At 46.5% G+C, this 19,096-nt stretch overlaps 1 protein-coding gene across 1 annotated transcript; it reads right to left on the reverse strand.

Annotated features, from left to right (window-relative positions):
- Positions 1–14,254: 14,254 nt before the first annotated feature.
- Positions 14,255–15,160, reverse strand: LOC121337397 (DBF4-type zinc finger-containing protein 2 homolog). The gene has a single exon (XM_041407481.1). The coding sequence runs from the start codon at positions 15,158–15,160 to the stop codon at positions 14,255–14,257; it is 906 nt and encodes a 301-aa protein (XP_041263415.1).
- Positions 15,161–19,096: the final 3,936 nt, after the last annotated feature.

Below are 19,096 nucleotides of genomic sequence, written 5' to 3' on the forward strand. Positions count from 1 at the left end.
GTGGGATTAAATCATCTGAATAAATGAGTATGTAGTTAAAAAAATTAAAATTATAATTTTTAAAAATCATCATTTATAATGCACAATCTGCTTTTCCATAAATTGCACCAATCAAGGGAGATGAATTGTGGGGAAATGCTTCTGATTCTGTTCCCACTCCTCTCTAGTGCTCTATGGAATCACAGAATGGACCTTAAAGATCCAGTTCCAACCCCTGGCATGGGCGGGGGCACTTTCCATAGACCCCAAACCCTGTCCAACCTGACCTTGGACAGTTCCAGGGATGGGGTTGCCATGGCTTTTCTGGGCATTCCATTCCAGGGTCTTCCCATGCTCACAGGGAAGGATTTATCCCTAAAATCCCATCTAAACCTCCTGTCCATCAGTGGGAACCCATTCCCCCTTTTCCTTGCACTGCATCCCTTGGAAATTGTCACTCCCCATTTTCCTTTTGGCTCCTTCAGGTCCTGGAAGGCCACAACTGGGTCATCCCAAAACTTCTCTGTATTTTTGTCCTGTCTCTATTCCCAGAATGAATTCTGGAAAGAACCTCCCTGTCCTTCTCCTACTTCATTCCCTTCCCCGTTCCTTTTGGGAATCAATCCCACCCTGATCCCAGGTTTGGCATCACCCTTCTCCATAAATAAATGCTCATTTCCTAAAAATTCCTCCCATCAACACTTTTGAAACTCCCGTTCCTTTCCCCCGTTTTATCCACCTTAATCCCAAGCCCCACTTCCCACGCAAGAGCGGGTTTGGAGAATAAACTCTACCCTGATTTAAGATAGGATATAAAACCTCAGTTCAAAGCTCCCCATAAACCAAATTACCTCTAATTAGGAGCTGATTCAGTTAAATCTGACTTACCCAGTCAGCAAGGAGAACGAGTCAGCAGAGGCAGCTCCAGGGCCACCAGTCAGGAGCACTTTTATATCCTGTCATGGAGAAGGGAAATTGGGAGCCACCTTGACGCAACCCCTTGTGAAATGGAATGTTTTCCCTGCTCCTGCCTCCCCTTGTCGCAACTGTTTTGATAACGCCTTAGGATTAGGAGATAATTCCCAGTCCCACACAGGGCGCTGCAGGTGCTTCACCCTTCCTGGGCCTTTGCTGGAAATCTCTCCATCCTGGGGGACGTAGGGGGGATTTTTCCCTAAAAACTGAGGGGGATTTCCCCTAAAATATTCATTTTGTGTGTGCGTGGTCCACCTCATGAGTTTTTATGGAATTTCTGACTTCTAAATTCCCAGGCCCACACAGTGGTGTGGGATAATCCCCAGGCCTACAGGTGCTTCACCCTTCCAGGGCTTTTGTTGGGAATCCCACCATCCACTAAAGGGGATTTCCCCTAAAATATTCATTTTGTGTGTTTGTGGTCACTTTGTGTTCACCCCGTGGGTTTTTTATGGAATTTCTGACTTGGAACATAAATTCCCAGGCCTACACTGGCCCAGGCCTACAGGTGCTTCACCCTTCCAGGGCCTTTGTTGGGAATCCCTCCATCCACTGAGGGGGATTTGCCCTAAAACATGTTTTTTTTTCCCTAAAATATTCACTCTGTGCCTGCGTGGTCACTTTGTGTTGACCCTATGGGTTTTTATGGAATTTCTGTTCTTGAAGGTGTCCTTTGAACAGAGGATTTTCTTTTCTCATTCCAAGTGGGAAGTTTGAGATGTCAAAGCAATTCCTGGACAAGAATTCCATCATAAATTCAGCTAAAAAAGGGCACCTACCCAGGATTTTATATTGGGGGTTTTTTCCCTAAAATATTAATTCTGTGCCTGCGTGGTCACTTTGTGTTCACCCCATGGGTTTTTTATGGAATTTCTGTTCTTGAAGGGGTCCTTTGAACAGAGGATTTTCTTTTCACATTCCAAGTGGGAAGTTTGAGATGCCAAAGCAATTCCTGGACAAGAATTCCATCATAAATTCAGCTAAAAAAGGGCACCTACCCAGGATTTTATATTTTATCAGCAATTCGTCATCTCAAGGGGTGTCCCCCTCAAAATAAACACCTATAAAATACTAAAAACCAGGAAGAAATTGAATTTTCCTTTGGGGATCTGTTTTTTAGAGGCCAAGATGAGGAGAGGAATTTAGTTTAGGATTAGAGGACTCAGAGCAGACATTACCTGAAGTCCAGGCCCACAAACTCAGCTCAAAAAATACCCAGGGCCTGGAAAATGCTGATAATGTGATTCCACACTCACGTTTACATAAAAAAAAAAAAAAAAACTCTTCCTTCTCAGTTGTGGTGAATTATTAAAATGAAAGGAAAACACAAAACCAAAGACCCAAATAAATTATTTTATTTACATTTCATGGCTCTGGAATCAATATAATGAGCAGAGAAGACATATGAGCAGCGCAGAACAGTCTGACTCACTTAATTTGTGGCAATTAAAAGCACCTATTAATTACAGTGATTGACAGCTGAGGCAATTCCAGGAGTTACCAAACCCAATATTTGAAAAAAGTCCATAAGAACCTCGTCCCATTGTCTTGAGGAGAGAAAATTGGTTTAAAACACAAAACTGCCAAAAAAATCCCTGGGGTTTGGTTTTTGGAATTGGGGATTTTCCCTGGAAGCTTTAATGAGATCCTTTCCTTTGTGGAATTTCACAGCCCTGATATTCCATGTAGATCTTTCAAAAAAAAAATCAGCTCCCAAATGCAAACCTCTGGCACAGGCTCAAAACTCCTTTCACAAGCCCTGAACCTGCCTCAGATCAAAGAGTTCTTTAAGAGATAAGAGAAGGAGATAAACTCCCTTCCCAGCTGGAAGAGAAATCCTTCTGGAAATATAAATTAAATTTTTTAAAAATCAGGAATTTTGGCGCTTTTTTTTTTTTTTTGCAAAGGAATTCAGGGGGAAAAACCCAACAAAACAACATAGTTTTTACATTACAAAAAAACACACAACTTTAAAGAGCAGCACTTTATGCTGAGGAGCTCCAGACTCACCTCAAACAAACCAACTCCAGAGATTTACCTGGCAGATTCCTCATCCTGTTTTTTCCTGGCACGCTGATGTTGTTGTTGTTGTTGATGTTGTTGTTGTTGTTATTGTTGTTGTCGTGCCTGGTAAATTGATTTTCTGGCTTTAGGAATTCCAGGGCTCCGCTCTGATCCTTCCCGGCTGCTTTGCATACGGAGATGAAATCAGAGGAAGCTGCTGCAGCTGCTTTGCTCTTCCCTATAATTTTCCAAAATTGGGCTCCGAGGCCGCTTGGCAGAGAGGAAATCATCGGTGTCATCATCCCAGATCGGGGCAGAACACCATCCTCAACCCTCATTTTCCCCCAGATTTTATCGGGGCAGTTCCAGGCTTGGAAGGCAGCAACCAACAACGCCCAGCAGGAAAATAAACAGGCTGAAATTTGGGAATTACTGCGCAAAGTTGAGGCTGGCTTGGATCGTGGAATCTCAGTTTGGGAGCAGTTCCTGAGCTTCCACCTGGAATCCAATTTCCCCATAAAGGGATGATGTTTTGGGGAGTTTTTTCATTGGATAATTGTGAGATTGAAGGGGAAATATGAGATTAAATGAAATCACCATCCACTGCTCGTTAATGATTTGTTTTATTGCTCAGATCAAAGCAGGATCTCAGTTTGGTTAATTTATGTTAATATACCTCCATTTATGTTAATGTCTATTAATTTCTGTCCATTTATGTACATTTCTGATAATTTACGTCAAATTTCTGTCCATTTCTGCCCATTACTGATGTGATTCCCCATTAGGTGATTATTGATCCTATTAAAAAAATCAATTTTTTGGCAGCCTCCCATTTCCTTCTGGACATCTCAGTCTCATCCCTAAGAATTAAAAGACAAAACACATTTCTACTTGGATTTCCTCTCTCATGGAGAGGTCTGGGGACATTTTTTACCTCCAGCACCACAAAAGGTGGTGATTAAAGAATTAAACACACAAATAACTCCGGAGCTGCAGAATTCTTCCCCACCACCCAGTGAGATTTTCCTGGGAGCTCAGCAACAATGACGGCACCCCAATTTCCTGGGAATCTTTCATCTTGGAAACAAAATCCAGTTAATGGTCTGTAATTCCCTGGGTAAAACTCGAGGCAAGGTGGAATTGCAGCCCCGGGGGGGAAGCCTGGAGTGCCTGGGCGTGATTTGGGTCTGTCTAAAATCTGGGCCAGGTGTCCCTCCGGGGCCACCACCCAAACGCCTTCTCCGGGTCAGGGTCACCTCCAGGACTTCCCAAAAATCTCGGAATATCCAGAGGTGGAAGGGAACCCTAAGGATCAGGCACAGAACCATTCCCAAGAGTACCCAGAGTCTCACCTGGGGTTTTTTTTTTTAGGTTCTGGAGCCCCCAGGATTGGGCAAGGTGGGTGAGGGAGATCTGATAGAGCTCAGCCCAAGCCCAAACCCCCAGAAGATTGAGGAGAAGGAGATTTTGAGCTTCACTGAGGAACTGGAGCATGGCCAGGGATGGGAACGGGGCTGGAGCAGCTGGAGAAGGGTCTGGAAAATCCTGAGGGATCTGGGGGGGGCTCAGCCTGGAGAAAAGGGGGATCCAGGGGGGATTTTGGCCTCTGCCAGGTGGGATCTGGGATCTGATCTCAGGGAATGGGAACAGGACAATAAGGAACGGCCTCAAGCTGTGCCAGGGGTGGGAAATTTGGCAAAATCCTCCTGGAAAATGCAAAAGGCCTTGGATGGGGCTGCCCAGGAAGGTTTGGAGTTCTGGAGGTGTCTGGGGAATTCCTGGACATTGGTCTGGGTGTCCAGGTGGGATCAGACACAGCTTGGACTCGACAACCTTGGAATTCTTTCCCAACCTCCGGGATCCTGGAATTCTAAAGAGCTGCACGATCTGCTCCTCAGGAGGGTGGGTGCTCATGGGAGAAGTTTGGGGTTATTTGGGGCATCTTAGAAGTTCCGCCCTTGCAAATAATTAATTTTACTATTTCATTAGTGCCTGTGGAATGAGCCAACGCCACGGAGCGAATTCCCATTCCTGTATCGCCCCATGGCTCACTCAGGCGTGGTGCTAAGATCCAATTTAACCATCCATTAATGAGAAAGATATTAATTAAATCTTCATTTGCCTTCATTGCCTCATTAAAGCTGCTCATCTCAGCAAGAAAATCTGGCAGCTTCCTCTGAGTTCCTTCAAGGATTAAACCCGGAGCTGGCGGCACAAAATCCTGTAAAATGAATTTATAGTTGGATTTAAGGAAGGAAAAGGAAATTTTCCCAGGGAAAAAAGCGCAGAGTTTTGTTATCCAGAGGAAATATTGGAATTTTTTCCAGCTGCGATTATTTGTACAGCACTGATTAGTCCAGCTCAACAAGGCCAAAGGTTCAGCCTGAATGAAAATCTGTCAGGAATTCCAGGGCTCTCCTTGCTCCTGGAATTCACCTGGAATTGTGGTTATGGGAAAAGAGGGGATGGGTTCAAGATGAAAAACGGGAAATTTAGGTTTGGTTTAGGGAAGAAATGGTTCCCTGTGAGGGTGGGGAGGCCCTGGAGTGGATTTCCCAGAGAAGCTGTGGCCACCCCATCCCTGGAATTGTCCAAAGCCAGGTTGGAGCATCCTGGGATAACAGAAGGGAGTTGGAATAAGATGATTTTTAAGAGCATTCCCAACCCAAAACATTCCATGATTTTGCATTTTTTGGACCTGAAAAGGAATTTAAGGAGGAAAAGCATCCCTGTCCCTTCCCCTGTGCCAAGCCTTGGTCCCCGTGACCTCATCCCGAATTTGGCTGCCGTGCAATATTGGGAATATAATGATAGGTTATTGGGAATAACCCTACTAATACCGGGGTGTGCCCCAGCCTCAGATCCACCCTCTGCATGGAGAATCCTTGGGCAGGTTGGGTCACTTCTGGGCATCAGATTGCCCCCAATAAATGAGTATTTTACTGGGCCAGGAGAGGGGAAAGGGAAAGGCCTGCGAGGAGGAGTTGTGGGATGGGATATGGGAAAGGGAATGAGGGATCTGGATCACCCTGGAGGTCCTTTCCGTTCCAAATCATCCCGGGATTCCGTGAAGATCAGAGGAGGAGGAGGAGGAAGAGCCGAGCTCCCCGCGCAAGGCCGTAAAAAATATGGGAGCACTGGGAGAGAAACAGGTGGGATGGGTTTGTGGGAGGTGGGAAAAGGGGCGAAAAGCAGGGGAAAAAAGAAAAATCAGGAAAAATTGGCAGGAAAATCCAGAGTTTCCTGATGCACCCTTTGTTTTCCAGGCTGCAAATAATAATAATAATAATAATAATAATAATAATAATAATAATAATAATAGGCAGATGCGTGGAGAATGCTGAGGGTTGTTTGAGAGACTGCTGGGGGGAAAAAAACCATGGAATGGACCCAAACAAGATCTGTGCGGAAAAAATTCAGATCAGCTTGATCCAAAAGGGATCAGATTGATGCAAAGGGGATTAGATTGATCTAAAAGGGATCCAGCTCTGAGTTCTTGGTGAAAAAGCTGGTGGTTCTTCTCCAAAAAGCCTCATGAGGAGGGGGGAATTTCAGTCTCTTCCTGGGGGGATTTGGGATTTGATCCCAAGGAACAGGGCCAGGACAAGAGGGAACAGCCTCGAGCTGTGCCAGGGGAGGCTCAGGGTGGGAAATTTGGGAGAATTCCTCCTGGAAAAGGGAAAAGGCTTTGGAAGGGACTGTCCAGAGAGGTTTGGAGTGGCCACCCTGGAGGTGTCTGGGGAATTCCTGGACACTGGTTTGGGATCGGGCACAGCTTGGACTCAGCCTTGGAGATATTTTCCAACCTCAACAACTCTGAGATCTTCCTTTAAGGAAAAAAAAACAAACCCAAAAACCTATAAAAAGAGTAATTCCCATTCCTCCTCTTCCTGGAACTGGAGGTTGTCCAACCCTTGGAGCTGGATGGGGTGGAGCCGCTGGGGCCGATGAGTCAACCCCAAGGTCGTGGGGTCCGCCCCGCCCATGACCTCATTGCCAGAGTTTTCCCAACCTTTTCCCCAAGAGCCAAACAAGAATTGTGGGATCCGTGAGCTGCCCACGGCTCACGGGCTGATCCTACAAGATATTGGGATCGTTACATCACCATTGGGAACGGGAACGGGAATGGGAACAGGACGGGGAAAGTGGGGCACACTTAAATGGGGTAAGCAAAAGGATTTATGGGAGCTCCAAAAGTGAGAACTCCCAAAAACAAAGGGAAAAATTATTTCCCATTAAGGGAAAAATTTAAATGTGGAGAGGTGGGGAATATTTGAGTGGGCTGATCCTCCAAGATATTGGGATCGTTACATCATCGTTGGGATCGTTCCAACACCATTGGGATCGGGAACGGGACGGGGAAAGTGGGGCACACTTAAATGGGGTAAGCAAAAGGATTTATGGGAGCTCCAAAAGTGAGAACTCCCAAAAACAAAGGGAAAAATTATTTCCCATTAAGGGAAAAATTTAAATGTGGAGAGGTGGGGAATATTTGAGGGGATTGTTTCAGCAGGAACAGGTTTGGGGGGATTTGGGAGCGTGGAAAAATTTCCTGTTTCCCACCTGGATGCCCAGGTGAGGAGGGTGGGCACAGAGAAAGTGAAATCCAGCAAAAACACAGGAAAAGCCTCCTCAGAGGCTGGGATTCTTCCTTCTGCCTGTTTAAGAGTTGTTTTAACATCCCTGACAAATTTTCCACAATCCCTTTTCCCTTTGAAGGGAACCCCTGGATTTGGGCTGGTCCCAGAAGGAGAAGCCCACCCTGAGGCTGGTGAGGTATTCCAAAATTCCAACCATTCAAGGGCAGCTCTGACACCTCCCCAGTCCCAAAAAACCCTCAGGGATTTGGAATTTATCCAGATTTCCCAGTTAGGAGAATTTCCCTGGAAAAGAAAACCAGGAAACCACTGTGATAATGCAGAATAATTTTAATGGGAAGGGAAAGAACAAGAATTTAAAAAAAACAAAATAAAAATTAAAATAAAATAAAATAAAATATAAAATAAAAAGGCATTACAGGGTAAAGCACATAGGTCCAGGTGAAAATTCTTTACTTTTATCCTGGAATTTTGGAATGGTTTGGGTAGGATCATCCAGATCCAAGGGCAAGGGACACTCCCACTATCCCAGGTTATTCCAAGCCCATCCAGCCTGGCACTGGACACTTCCAAGACAGAAAATCCACATTTTTGTGGCCAAACTTTCCCGCTGGGTTAATTTTTATATAAAAATAATTAATTTCCACCATTTTTTCCTTTTTATTAAAATTAAATATAAGGAGATTGGTTTATTCCCTTTCCTGACTTTCCTGTGGTGAAAGTGAAAGCCGGGAAGTGATGACGGGATTATGCTTGTATTTATCCCAATGAAAAGGGAATTTCCTGGTGATTAATTCCCACAACAGCTAAGCCAGGCTTAATTAGGCCTGGTGGGGAAAGGCTTTGTCAGATCTGACCACATTTGAGGTGCTCCCCAATCTTGATTTTTCTGAAAAACCACAGAAGAACAACAAATTGCTCCCACAAACCAGATTCCAAGTGTCAGGTTATCCCAAAATTTGGAAAAAATGTTATTTAATGGCTTTATTCCACCACTTGGGAATGTCTGAGGGGAAAAAAATCTCAACTTAAAAAACCCCAACCTTAAAAAAAAACCCCAATTTAAGCTGAACTCAAATTCCCAAATCTGCTTTGGAGGAGCCCTCCAGAGCCTTTGGATTGGGGTTGGATTTGCGTCACACTTCCAAGACCTCTTCTTCCTCCTTTGCTGCCTCCTCGGTTTCCATTCCCGGCTTTTCCGGATCTGGAATTTGCTCCTGGCTCCCGTTCCCGGCCGGCTGCTGGCTCCCGTAGCTGCTCCTCCGGCAGGGATGGATCCAACAGGAAGTAAAAATGTAGGAACAGCGCGACGCTCGCCGGGGGCCGAATTTCGGGACGAAACCCCCGGAACGTGGGATTGGCGCTCCATGGGACCTCAGGGAATTTCGGAAAGTTCCTGCTCCCCCCTCCAGCATTCCTGAGGATCCCAGCACCATTCCTGAAGATCCCAGCAGGGTCTCCTGTGGGTCCACGCCAAGAATGGGCCTGGAGGTGAATTCTGGGATGAAAGCCCCGGAACGCGAGATTGGCGCTCCGTGGGAGATCAGGGAGATCCCTGAGGATCCCAGCGCCATTCCTGGGGATTCCAGCGCCATTCCCGAGAATCCCTCTGGCATTCCCGAGGATCCCAGCACGGTGTCCTGCGGGCAGGTGCTGAGGATGGGCCCTGGGAATGTCACGAGCACGGGAGGAGGGAAGATGATGACGCGGGAAGCGCCGCAGGAAACCACGCAGGGCTGGCTGGAGCCGGAGGCCGCTGGCCCCGGACACGGCCCCTGGAATTCTGAGCACATCTGGGAAGAACCAGGGAGAACCTGCAGCCAGGACAGTGAAAATATCCAGGAATTAGAAAATGTATTCCTGTTTATTTGTAAATCCCGGTGGAGAAAAAAAACTTGCTCTACTTAATGTTTGCTTTAGTTTTATTTGACTTGATTTAATCCAATTTTAATTGGATTTTTAATTAAATATTTTTTAATTGCAAAAAATATTTAATTCTTTAATTTCATTTTTAAAAATTTGATTTAATTATCATTGTATTTTTAAAATTTAGGGGTTTTCTTAAAATTTTATTTCATTTTCATTGTTATTTTTAAATTTCGTTCAGTTTCTTAATCTTAGTTTTTTTAAGTCCAGTTTAATTGTCGTTATACTTTTAAAATTCAGTTTTTAATTGTAGTTTTAAAAAATTATTGAACATTTTAAATATTGCTTTGAAACTGAACTCCCAGCTCAGTTTCCCCTTTTCCTCCCCCACCTCATCCTTCCCAAAACACCCCACCCTGGCTTTTTCCAGGCCTCAATTCCAGGATTTTCCATCCTCCCCAGATGATTTGCTTATCTCAGCCTGCCCAGCCCTCGCTGGGATAATTACCCGGAGCAGATTCCAGAGCCTGGGATCGCTCCCGGCTCCGGATCCGCGTCCGGAGCGCTCCCTTCACCCTGACAGCTCCAAAATCCCTGGAATTCTGGAGAAATCCTTCCTCCACATGAACTCCACAGGGCCCACAACTCCACAGGGAAATTTTGTGCCCGAATTTTTTTTTTTCCCCTGGACCCTGGATTCACATTCTTGTGGAATTAATTCCAGAATTTCTCCTGGGATTTACCTGTCAGGGTTCAAAGCTGTGGGATGCAGATGATTCCCAAAAAATATCCCTGAAATTTTTGTCTCTGGAGGAATCCAGGCTCTTCCAGAGGCTTCTTTGGAGGTAGGTGTTGGCTTAAACTCCTCAAATTCATCAAATTCCTGGTTTTTCTCCAAGGATTCTGCTGGAAAAGTCCAGGGGAATCCTATTATTTATCCGATGGGGATTTCTATGGAGATCAGATGTTTTTTTCAGACAATTCCCGAAGTTTTTGGGTGGGGAAAAAAACAGTATTGGAGTTTCTTCTTCCCAAAAGTGCTACAAAAAAGGAGTTTCACACCAAAGAAATTCCTTGGCTGGTTTGAAATTGGGAGAAACAAGTTTTTAAGGAAAATGGGCTCAGTTTGGATCATTCTGTCAGGTAAATAAGGTGGAAAAAAGATTTTCCTCCCTTTCTATCCCATAGAAAATAAATTTTATTTATTAATAATATTTATTTGGAGAAAAAAAAGATAAAATCCTAGTTTTTCTCTGATTTTCAATGGAAAAATATGGATAAAATATTGCTGAGCATCCTGACCTTTAAAATCCCTTCCATCCCAAAACATTCCATGATTTTATGACTCACCTTAATCCCACCAGAATTAAAATTAAAGTGACTTTTATTGTTAGTGACAGTTAAATGATAATTACCACATTCCAGGAGATTTTTTTTTTTAATTTTAACAAGAATTTTTAAGCCCAAATACCCAACAAAATAATTCCCAGCAGGGAATCTCCCTTTGGAATTTTTGGAGCCACGGAATTCCCAAGAAACCCCAATTATTTATTTCATTTTCCCAATTATTCATTTTGATTTCCCATTTTCCCCAAATTATGGGACGGAAGGGAGAGGGACTTACCAATATTCCAGGAAGGAATCACTGGGAATGTCTGGGGGAGCCCCAAATCCTTGGAGTTTTATAAGAACTCCCGAACTTCCAGGAAGCTGAGGCAGCCTTTGGGCGCGAGGGTTTAATTGCCTTCCCCTCATGTGTAATAATCTTAATTACTGGTAATTATTTCGGGGTTGTTTACCCAAATGATTCCCTTTTCCATGGGAATTCCTGTCGTATCTCCCAGGATTCCTGTTGGGTTTTGGGTTTTTTTTGCAGGAAAAGTGAATTTTGGAGGGGATTTTACCATTTCTTCCTAGATTTCCAACCCTGGGATGGTTTGGGTGGGAAGGGGATTAAATCTTGTCTTATTCCAATTAATTTTGTCCCTTTTCCAGGGACAGGGATGCTCTCCACTCTCCCAGCTCATTCCAAGCCCCATCCCAATTTTTCCTTGGGCTAAAAATGCCTCAAGGCATTAAATATTAAACATTAAAAAACATTATTTTTTTTTCAATTAAAAAAATTTAATGTTGACATTTTAATTTAAAAGTTTAATTTAAAAGTTTAAAAAGCTTATAGTAAATAAAAAAGTTTAATTTAAAAGACTTAAACACTAAAGACTTAAATATGAGAGGAAAAAAATTTAATCCTGTGGAAGCTGGAAAATTTTGATTAATTTCATGGAATTTTGCTGATTTTCTGAGGATTTGGGTGGATCCTCGGAGCTGGGAGAATCCCACAATTCCGGAATTGGGGTTTTATGGAACTAATTGGGAATTTTATGGAATTCGTGGTAATGTGGGGATTCTTCAGGTGGGAAGAGATCCCGCCCAAACCTGGCACGGGATTTTCAGGATATATCTGGAATACCCCCACTGAGGGAGATCCCAACATTCCCTGGACAATCTGTTCCAGTGGAAATTCCTGGGAATCCATTCCTGCCCCTGGAAACTCCCCCAGGCTGAGCTGGAGCCAATTTTGGGGTGATTTTTGAGGAGAAATCGATTGTTTTGCTCCATGAATATGCAAAACTCCCAAAGTTAGGCTGGAGAACAACATCCTGTTTATTTGTGGAATATATTCCATGCAGGGGGGAATATTCCAGAGCTGCTCCGAGCCCCGAGGGGGTTTCCTGGGATAATTTGTTATTTATATCACAAGGAGAAAACAATTTGCATGCATAAATTACTCGCGAACATTCCTGAGGCATTTTGACACCCCAGCCTTGTGTGGGAACCTCATTATTGGGATTATTTCCCTTATCCCATCCCAAAAGACAATCCCAGCTTCTCACACAGTTTTCCAAAAAAAAAATTTGGGGTTTGAATTCCTCGTTTCCAATCGAGGCCGATCCCATCGAGATCTATTATTGGGATTATGATTTCATATTGGAATAGGATTATTTGTGATTATAATTTGCAGATTATTGGGAATATATGATGCTAGTTTGAAGGAGGCAAACTGACATCAGGAACCTGGTGTGGGAGTTCTGATTCCCTTTGATTTCTGGAAGCGGGAACACCTTTGGGAATCGGGAATGGGATTTTTTGAAATTCAGGCATGGGATTTTTTGGGATTCAAGGACAGGATTTTTTGGGGTGAGGATGGGACTTTTTAGGATTCAGAATTGGGATTTTTTGGGATTCAAGGATGGGATTTTTTTGGGATGAGGATGGGATTTTTCGGGGATGGGATTTTTTGGGATTCAAGGACGGGATTTTTTGGGATGAGGATGGGATTTTTCGGGATAAGGATGGGATTCCCGGCGCAGTTCGCCCCTGTGGCCACCAGGCGGCAGCACCGCCCCGCGGCGCTTTCGGGATTCCCTGCGGCCTTTTCCAGGTCTGTGGCTTTTCCAAGGGCAAATCCCACCCGGAAAACCTCGGGATGAGGGAGGGGCAGGGGAGCAGGAGAGCCTGAGCATTGTCCCCGTGTGGAGACACCGGAATTACGGCAAAATTTCGCTGCTTTGGGACACCGGGTTTTTATTTTTTCCTCTCAACACAGCTCCGTTATCAGCAGCAAACCCACGGAATCAGGAGCTCTGACTTTTACAATTTAACCTTTTCCTGCTGATCCACCCCCTCTTCCCCTTTTTTTTTTCCTCCTGCTGGGAGGAAAGGCTGAGGGAATTGGGAACGTCCAGCCTGGAGAAGCTTTGAGGTGACCCCACTGTGGCCTTGAAGGGGCTCCGGGGAAATTTGAGATTTTTTTTTTTTTCCCAAGGGCCTGGAGTGCCAGGAAAAGAGGAATGGGTTCAGCTTGACAGTGGGAACTTTAAGTCAGATACTGGGAAGGAATTCCCGAGGAACTTCATCCCTTCCCCCCAGTAAATCCATGGTAGCCAACCCAGCCCTAAAATTGTGATTATTTCCCTTATTTTACACAAAAGCAGCAGTGTAACAACAGGGAAAGGTTTTTTTCCTCAGCAGTAGGAATTAGAAGCTATTTAAAAAGATGGAAAATAATTCAGGCAGAGAGCAGGAATCAACTGTAACCTGAGTTTAATGCCAGTGGAACAACCAGAGTAGAACTGATCCCACAACATAAAAACAGGGCGCAGACGTTGTCACAGAAGTGTTGGGGTGAGGCTCCAAGTGGCTCAGAGCTCCTCAACCTCTCCCCAACACCTTCCTGGTGCTGGAAAATCCAAATTTGGGGTCGAATAAAACAGGGGATTTGCTCTGCGAGCTGAACACGGGCACGATATGGGGTAAAACCAGGCTTGGGGGGCAGGACTGGGAATGAAGGGGGGGGGATCACCCCAAACCAACCCTGGGCTCCAAGGGCAGGGGGGAATCACCCCAAACCAAACCTGGGTTCTGTGGAGGGGGGATCACCCCAAACCTGGGTTCCATGGAGGGGGAATCACCCCAAACTTGGGCTCCAACGAGGGGGGATCACCCCAAACCAAACCTGGGTTCTGTGGAGGGGGGATCACCCCAAACCTGGGTTCCAACAAGGGGTGATCACCCCAAACTTGGGCTCCAACGAGGGGGGATCACCCCAAACCAGAGCTCCAAGGGGGAGGAATCACCCCAAACCTGGGCTCCAAAGAAGGGGAAATCACCCCATGAGGTGATCCATGAGGATCATCCCAAACCTGGGCTCCATGGAGAGGGGAAATCACCCCAAAACTGGACTCCAAGGAGTGAGGGGATCACCCCATGGGCATCATCCCAAACCCCGGGCTCCATCCCCCGCGGCATTCCCGATTTTTCCCGCCTCTCCCTCACCAGAGCCACTTGGAGGCGGAGCGGCTTTTCTTGGAGTGGCTGGAGCGCTTGGCCCCGGCCGGGACCAGCCGGGAGGGCCGCGGGGAGCCCCGGGGGTGGTGGTGGCCACACCGGGACTTGCTCAGGTGCTGCGCGGAGCAGCTCCTGCCCTTGGTCCCCTCAAGCGGCAGCGAGCCCTTGGCCACCATCCGGAGCGGGGGACACTCCTTGGTGGCCTTGGTGACGCCGCACGTGGCGGCGGCGCTGCTCAGGCGCTGCTCCGTGGAGCAGCAGGTGACAAATTCCTGCGTCGGGTACCCCTTGGAGCAGCGGTGAGGGGCGACCCCGGCCAGCTGCTCCTGCAGGAAGGAGCGAGTGACGCTCTGCTGCGGGGGACACTCGGTGACACCGCGGAGCGGCAGCGAGTAGCCGCCGCCGCTCAGCTCGGGGCAGCGTGGGAGGCACGCGGCCGCCTTGTGCGAGCGGCACTCGCCGCGGCACGACGCCGAGGAGCAGCGGATGCCGCACGGGGGGAAGCGCAGCCGGCCCGGCTCGGGGCAGCGCGGAGCACATGGCGGGAGGCTCCTGGCCACGCGTTTCTTGTCGCCGCGGGGGCTCTGTGGGGCCGGCAGGGTCTGGGGGACGCCGGAGCCCCTCGGGAGGGGCAGCAGCCGCGTGGTCTCGCAGGGCTCGGGGTAGAGCAGCAGGCACTTCTGCACCAGCGGCTGGCACGGCAGCAGCGACACCGCGGTGGCACCTTGGGGACAGCTCTGCCAGCGCGGAGCCGGGCCCTTGGTGATGCTCAGGGGGTGGCAGGTGTTGGCGAAGGGCTCGGGGTGAGCCGGGCACGGCGGGAGCAGCTCGGGGATGAATTTGGGGCCCGGTAGGAGGAGTGACGGGCAGCGCTCGCCGGGGTAGTGCATGGTGGAGCGGGGCTCAGAGCTGTGGGAAAGAAAACAGCGATTTTTTTTTTGATTTTTTTTTTTTGTTGGTGATTCAGCAGCAAAACTCGCCCGCTCTCTTGGCGGACCGTGACTCAAAGCGGGGCGTGTTTGGGAGGGGAGAGAAAATTCTGTCCTTGGCTCTGGGTTCTGCTCTCAAAAGCCTGAAAAAATCCGGAATTTCAGCCAGGCCGGTTCGTGCCACCCTCCAAACCCGCGGCGCTTCACCTCCCGAGCTTTTGGGCGACTCCCGAGCACCTCGGGGCCCTCCCTGGGTCGCCCTTTCAAGTTGAGCTCCCGTGAGATGAAAGAGGAGCCAAAATTACGGGTGTGGCCACCCGGTAATAGCCGGGTGTAGCCACGAAGCCACGCCGAGGCTCAGGAAGGGTTTGGGGCTCTCTGGAGCTCTGATCCCACAGGGATTTGGGGTCTGGGATGGGGCAGGGGCAGCCCTGGCTCGCTCTCACGGCAAATCCCGGTTGGTTTTTTTTTTTTTTTTTTAGGAAATGCAGCCAAAGTTTCGGTGGAGGCAAAAATTAAGGCAAAACCCCAGGTGGATAAAAGGATTAAATGTCCCAGAAGATTTGGGGTTGGAATGGACACGGAGCAGGTGACATAGGGTTGGGAATGGCTCCAGTTTCGCTGATTTTGGGAGAATTGCACCCAATAAATCAGCCGCCAGTGCTGCACCGCTTTTCTCCTCTGAAAAGTCTCCCTTTTCCTTGGAAATTGCAGGAAAAACGTCCCGCTCCAGAAAAACTCCAGTTTTAGGGAGCTTTCCCATCTTTAAATAAGATTATTTTAACCAAAATGGTTCCATTCCAATATTTTTTTGAGAGCAAAGCGCTAAATTTAAAAAAAAAAAAAAATCTACCTTGTAGATTGTAAAAAATAAAAAAAATTAAAATTATACATTTTTTTTAGGAAATGCAGCAAAAGTTTCGGTGGAGGCAAAAATTAAGGCAAAACCCCAGGTGGATAAAAGGATTAAATGTCCCAGAAGATTTGGGGTTGGAATGGACACGGAGCAGGTGACATAGGGTTGGGAATGGCTCCAGTTTCGCTGATTTTGGGAGAATTGCACCCAATAAATCAGCCGCCAGTGCTGCACCGCTTTTCTCCTCTGAAAAGTCTCCCTTTTCCTTGGAAATCGCAGGAAAAACGTCCCGCTCCAGAAAAACTCCAGTTTTAGGGAGCTTTCCCATCTTTAAATAAGATTATTTTAACCAAAAATGGTTCCATTCCAATATTTTTTTTTGAGAGCAAAGCGTTAAATTAAAAAAAAAATCTACCTTGTAGATTGTAAAAAATAAAAAAAATTAAAATTATACATTTTCTGAGCACCCCGAATTCTGTCATTCCAGGGTTTAAGGTTTCATCGTCCCAAATCCTAAACAGAGACAGAGTCACGTGTCCGGCTCGTTAGGAAAACTCGTTATCATCACAATCAAAACAATCATTGTCCAATAAAAACAACGCCGGGAAAACAATGGCAGCAATTACCGCAACAGCCGAAGCTCATTAGAACAAAGCGCCTCTTAATTACGGGGATTGTTTGCGCTTCCCACCCGTTTTTAGGGGGTTTAGCCGGGAATTTTTAGGAATTGGGGAATTTTCCCGTCTGGAATTCCGTCAGCTCCTTGCTCTGGTTGGGAAAAAAAAATTTTTTTTTTTTTCTTTGTTTGAAATTCCATTTTTTCCCGTCTGAAATTCCGTCAGCTCCTTGCTCTTGGGAAATTTTTTTTTTTTTTTCTTTGTTTGAAATTCCATAAAAGCAGCAGGGAATTCCTCCGGTTCCTTCGGAGGAGCCGCCTCGGCTCTTCCCATCCCACACCCGATTCCCGCCGGGATCCAGCCCTTTATGGAGCCAAATCCCACCAGGAAAAAAAAAGCAGGAAAACCCTCCCCAAAAATCCCATTCCCTAGGGAATTTCTTCCCCATTTTTCCTCAGCGCAGGAAGAGCCGCGCACCCCAAAAAGGTGGAGGAGCATTCGGGGATAAAAAGCAGGATTTTGGGAGTTCCAGGACTTACCCAGGTCATGAGGGGGAAGAGCTGGAGAGAAGAGCCCGGGAAAGGCCCCGGCTGGCCGGGTTTTTATGGAGCCCGGGAATGCCCCAGGGAATTTTGAGGAGGTTGGGTTTGGCTTTAATTGCACCCCAAACCCGGCCACGTGCGGCTCTGGCTCCCAGGGATGTCCTGGATCACTGGGATCCAAGATTGGGCCAGCAAAAAAACACCTGGAAAATCAGAGATCCTCGGGGGTGCCAGATTTTCCCGAAATTCCAGCCAAAACAGCCCTTTCCACCCCCCCAAAAAAACCCCAAAAAAACCTAAACAAACCACGGAAAACCAAGGATCCTCAGGGATGCCAAATCTTCCCAAAATTCCAGCCAACACAGCCCTTTCCATTCCCCCCCCCCCAAAAAAAAAAACCAACCAACCAACCAACAAAATGGAAAATCGAGGATTTTCTGAGATGTCAAATTTTCCTGAAATTCCAGCCAAAACAGCCCTTTCCACCACCGCCCCCCCCAAAAAAAATTCCCAGTGGAGCCCAGCCAAGGGAAAAGAAGGAATTCCTCATTCCCAGGGGAGCTTCGGGCAGGAATCCCTTTGAAAATCCACCCAGGAAGGACTCGGAGCATCCCATAATTAGTGGGACACGCGGATTCCTTCCCGGGAATCCAGGGGAGACAGGAGGGATCATCAGGACAGCTCCCAAAAATTCCCTGTCACAAAGGGGTCGGTGCTGCCCCGGCACCACAAAGGGGGGAAGGGAGAGAGCTCATCCCAAAAAAAAACCCCAAATTCCCATTTCCTGCTCCGTGCTGCCCTTTGTTCCCACAAAAAAAACCCCAGGGAAAATGAGCAGGACTGGGAATGCCGACTTTGGGAGTCACTTCTGCATGAGGGAAGGGCCTGGAATTCCGAGTTTTGGGATTTTTTGTTGTTGTTGTTTTTATATATTTATTTGTTTATTTATTTTGGGCCTTTTTTATTTTATTATTTTAAAATTTTTTTGGTCCTTTTTATATGAATCTGACACTTTTGAATTTCAGGGATTCAGGTGAGGTGCCTGAAAAAGAGGGGAATTTTCATGGAATGTCCTACTTGGAAGGGATCGAATCCAACTCCAGGCCCTGCGCAGAATTCCCAAAATTCCCAAAACTGGGAAAATGCTCCTGGAGCCTTAGGAATGTGACCATCGGTCAGTGCCTGGCCATGAGAATTCCAAGACCGGAACATCAGAATATTTGGAGTATTGGAATATTGAAATATTGGAATACTTGGAGTATCTTAATATTTAAATATTGGGATATTTGGATATTGGAATATTGGATTATTTGAATATTGAAATAATTGAATGTTGGAGTGCTGGACTATGGGAATATTGGAATATTTAAACATTTGAATATTGGAGTATTTGAATATTGGAGTATTTGAATATTGGAGTATTTGAATATTAGATTATTTGAATACTGGAGTATTTGAACATTGGAATTTTCGAATATTTGGAATATCAAGCTCCAAACTATGACCCATGACCTAAATTTCCCGTTTTATTTCCTGCTTTCCCAGGAGGCCGGAGGCAGCCCCGTGATTTCCATTTAATTTCCCGGCTCCACAGGAAATCCCAGGGACAGGGCGCCGGCTTTCCAGGCGGATCCCAACATTCCGAGGGATCAAGGGAGGAACCCGAAGGCAAATCCCGGCTCCAGCCCGGATTCCTCTCACTTTTATGGATTCTCCCTGCCCTGAACAACAAAAACAACAACAACAATGAACTTTTTAACGCTGAGCTCCCTGACCCGAAATCCTGGGAATAAACAGGCGTCGGAGCGTGGGTTAGGCCGGGTTTTATGGGAATTCCTTGGGAAGCTCGGGATCAAGGAGAGCTCCTAATTCCTGGTTGTGT

The sequence above is a fragment of the Onychostruthus taczanowskii genome, unplaced genomic scaffold (assembly GCF_017590055.1).
Source record: "Onychostruthus taczanowskii isolate IOZ18803 unplaced genomic scaffold, ASM1759005v1 scaffold266, whole genome shotgun sequence".
Taxonomy (NCBI): Eukaryota; Metazoa; Chordata; class Aves; order Passeriformes; family Passeridae; genus Onychostruthus; species Onychostruthus taczanowskii.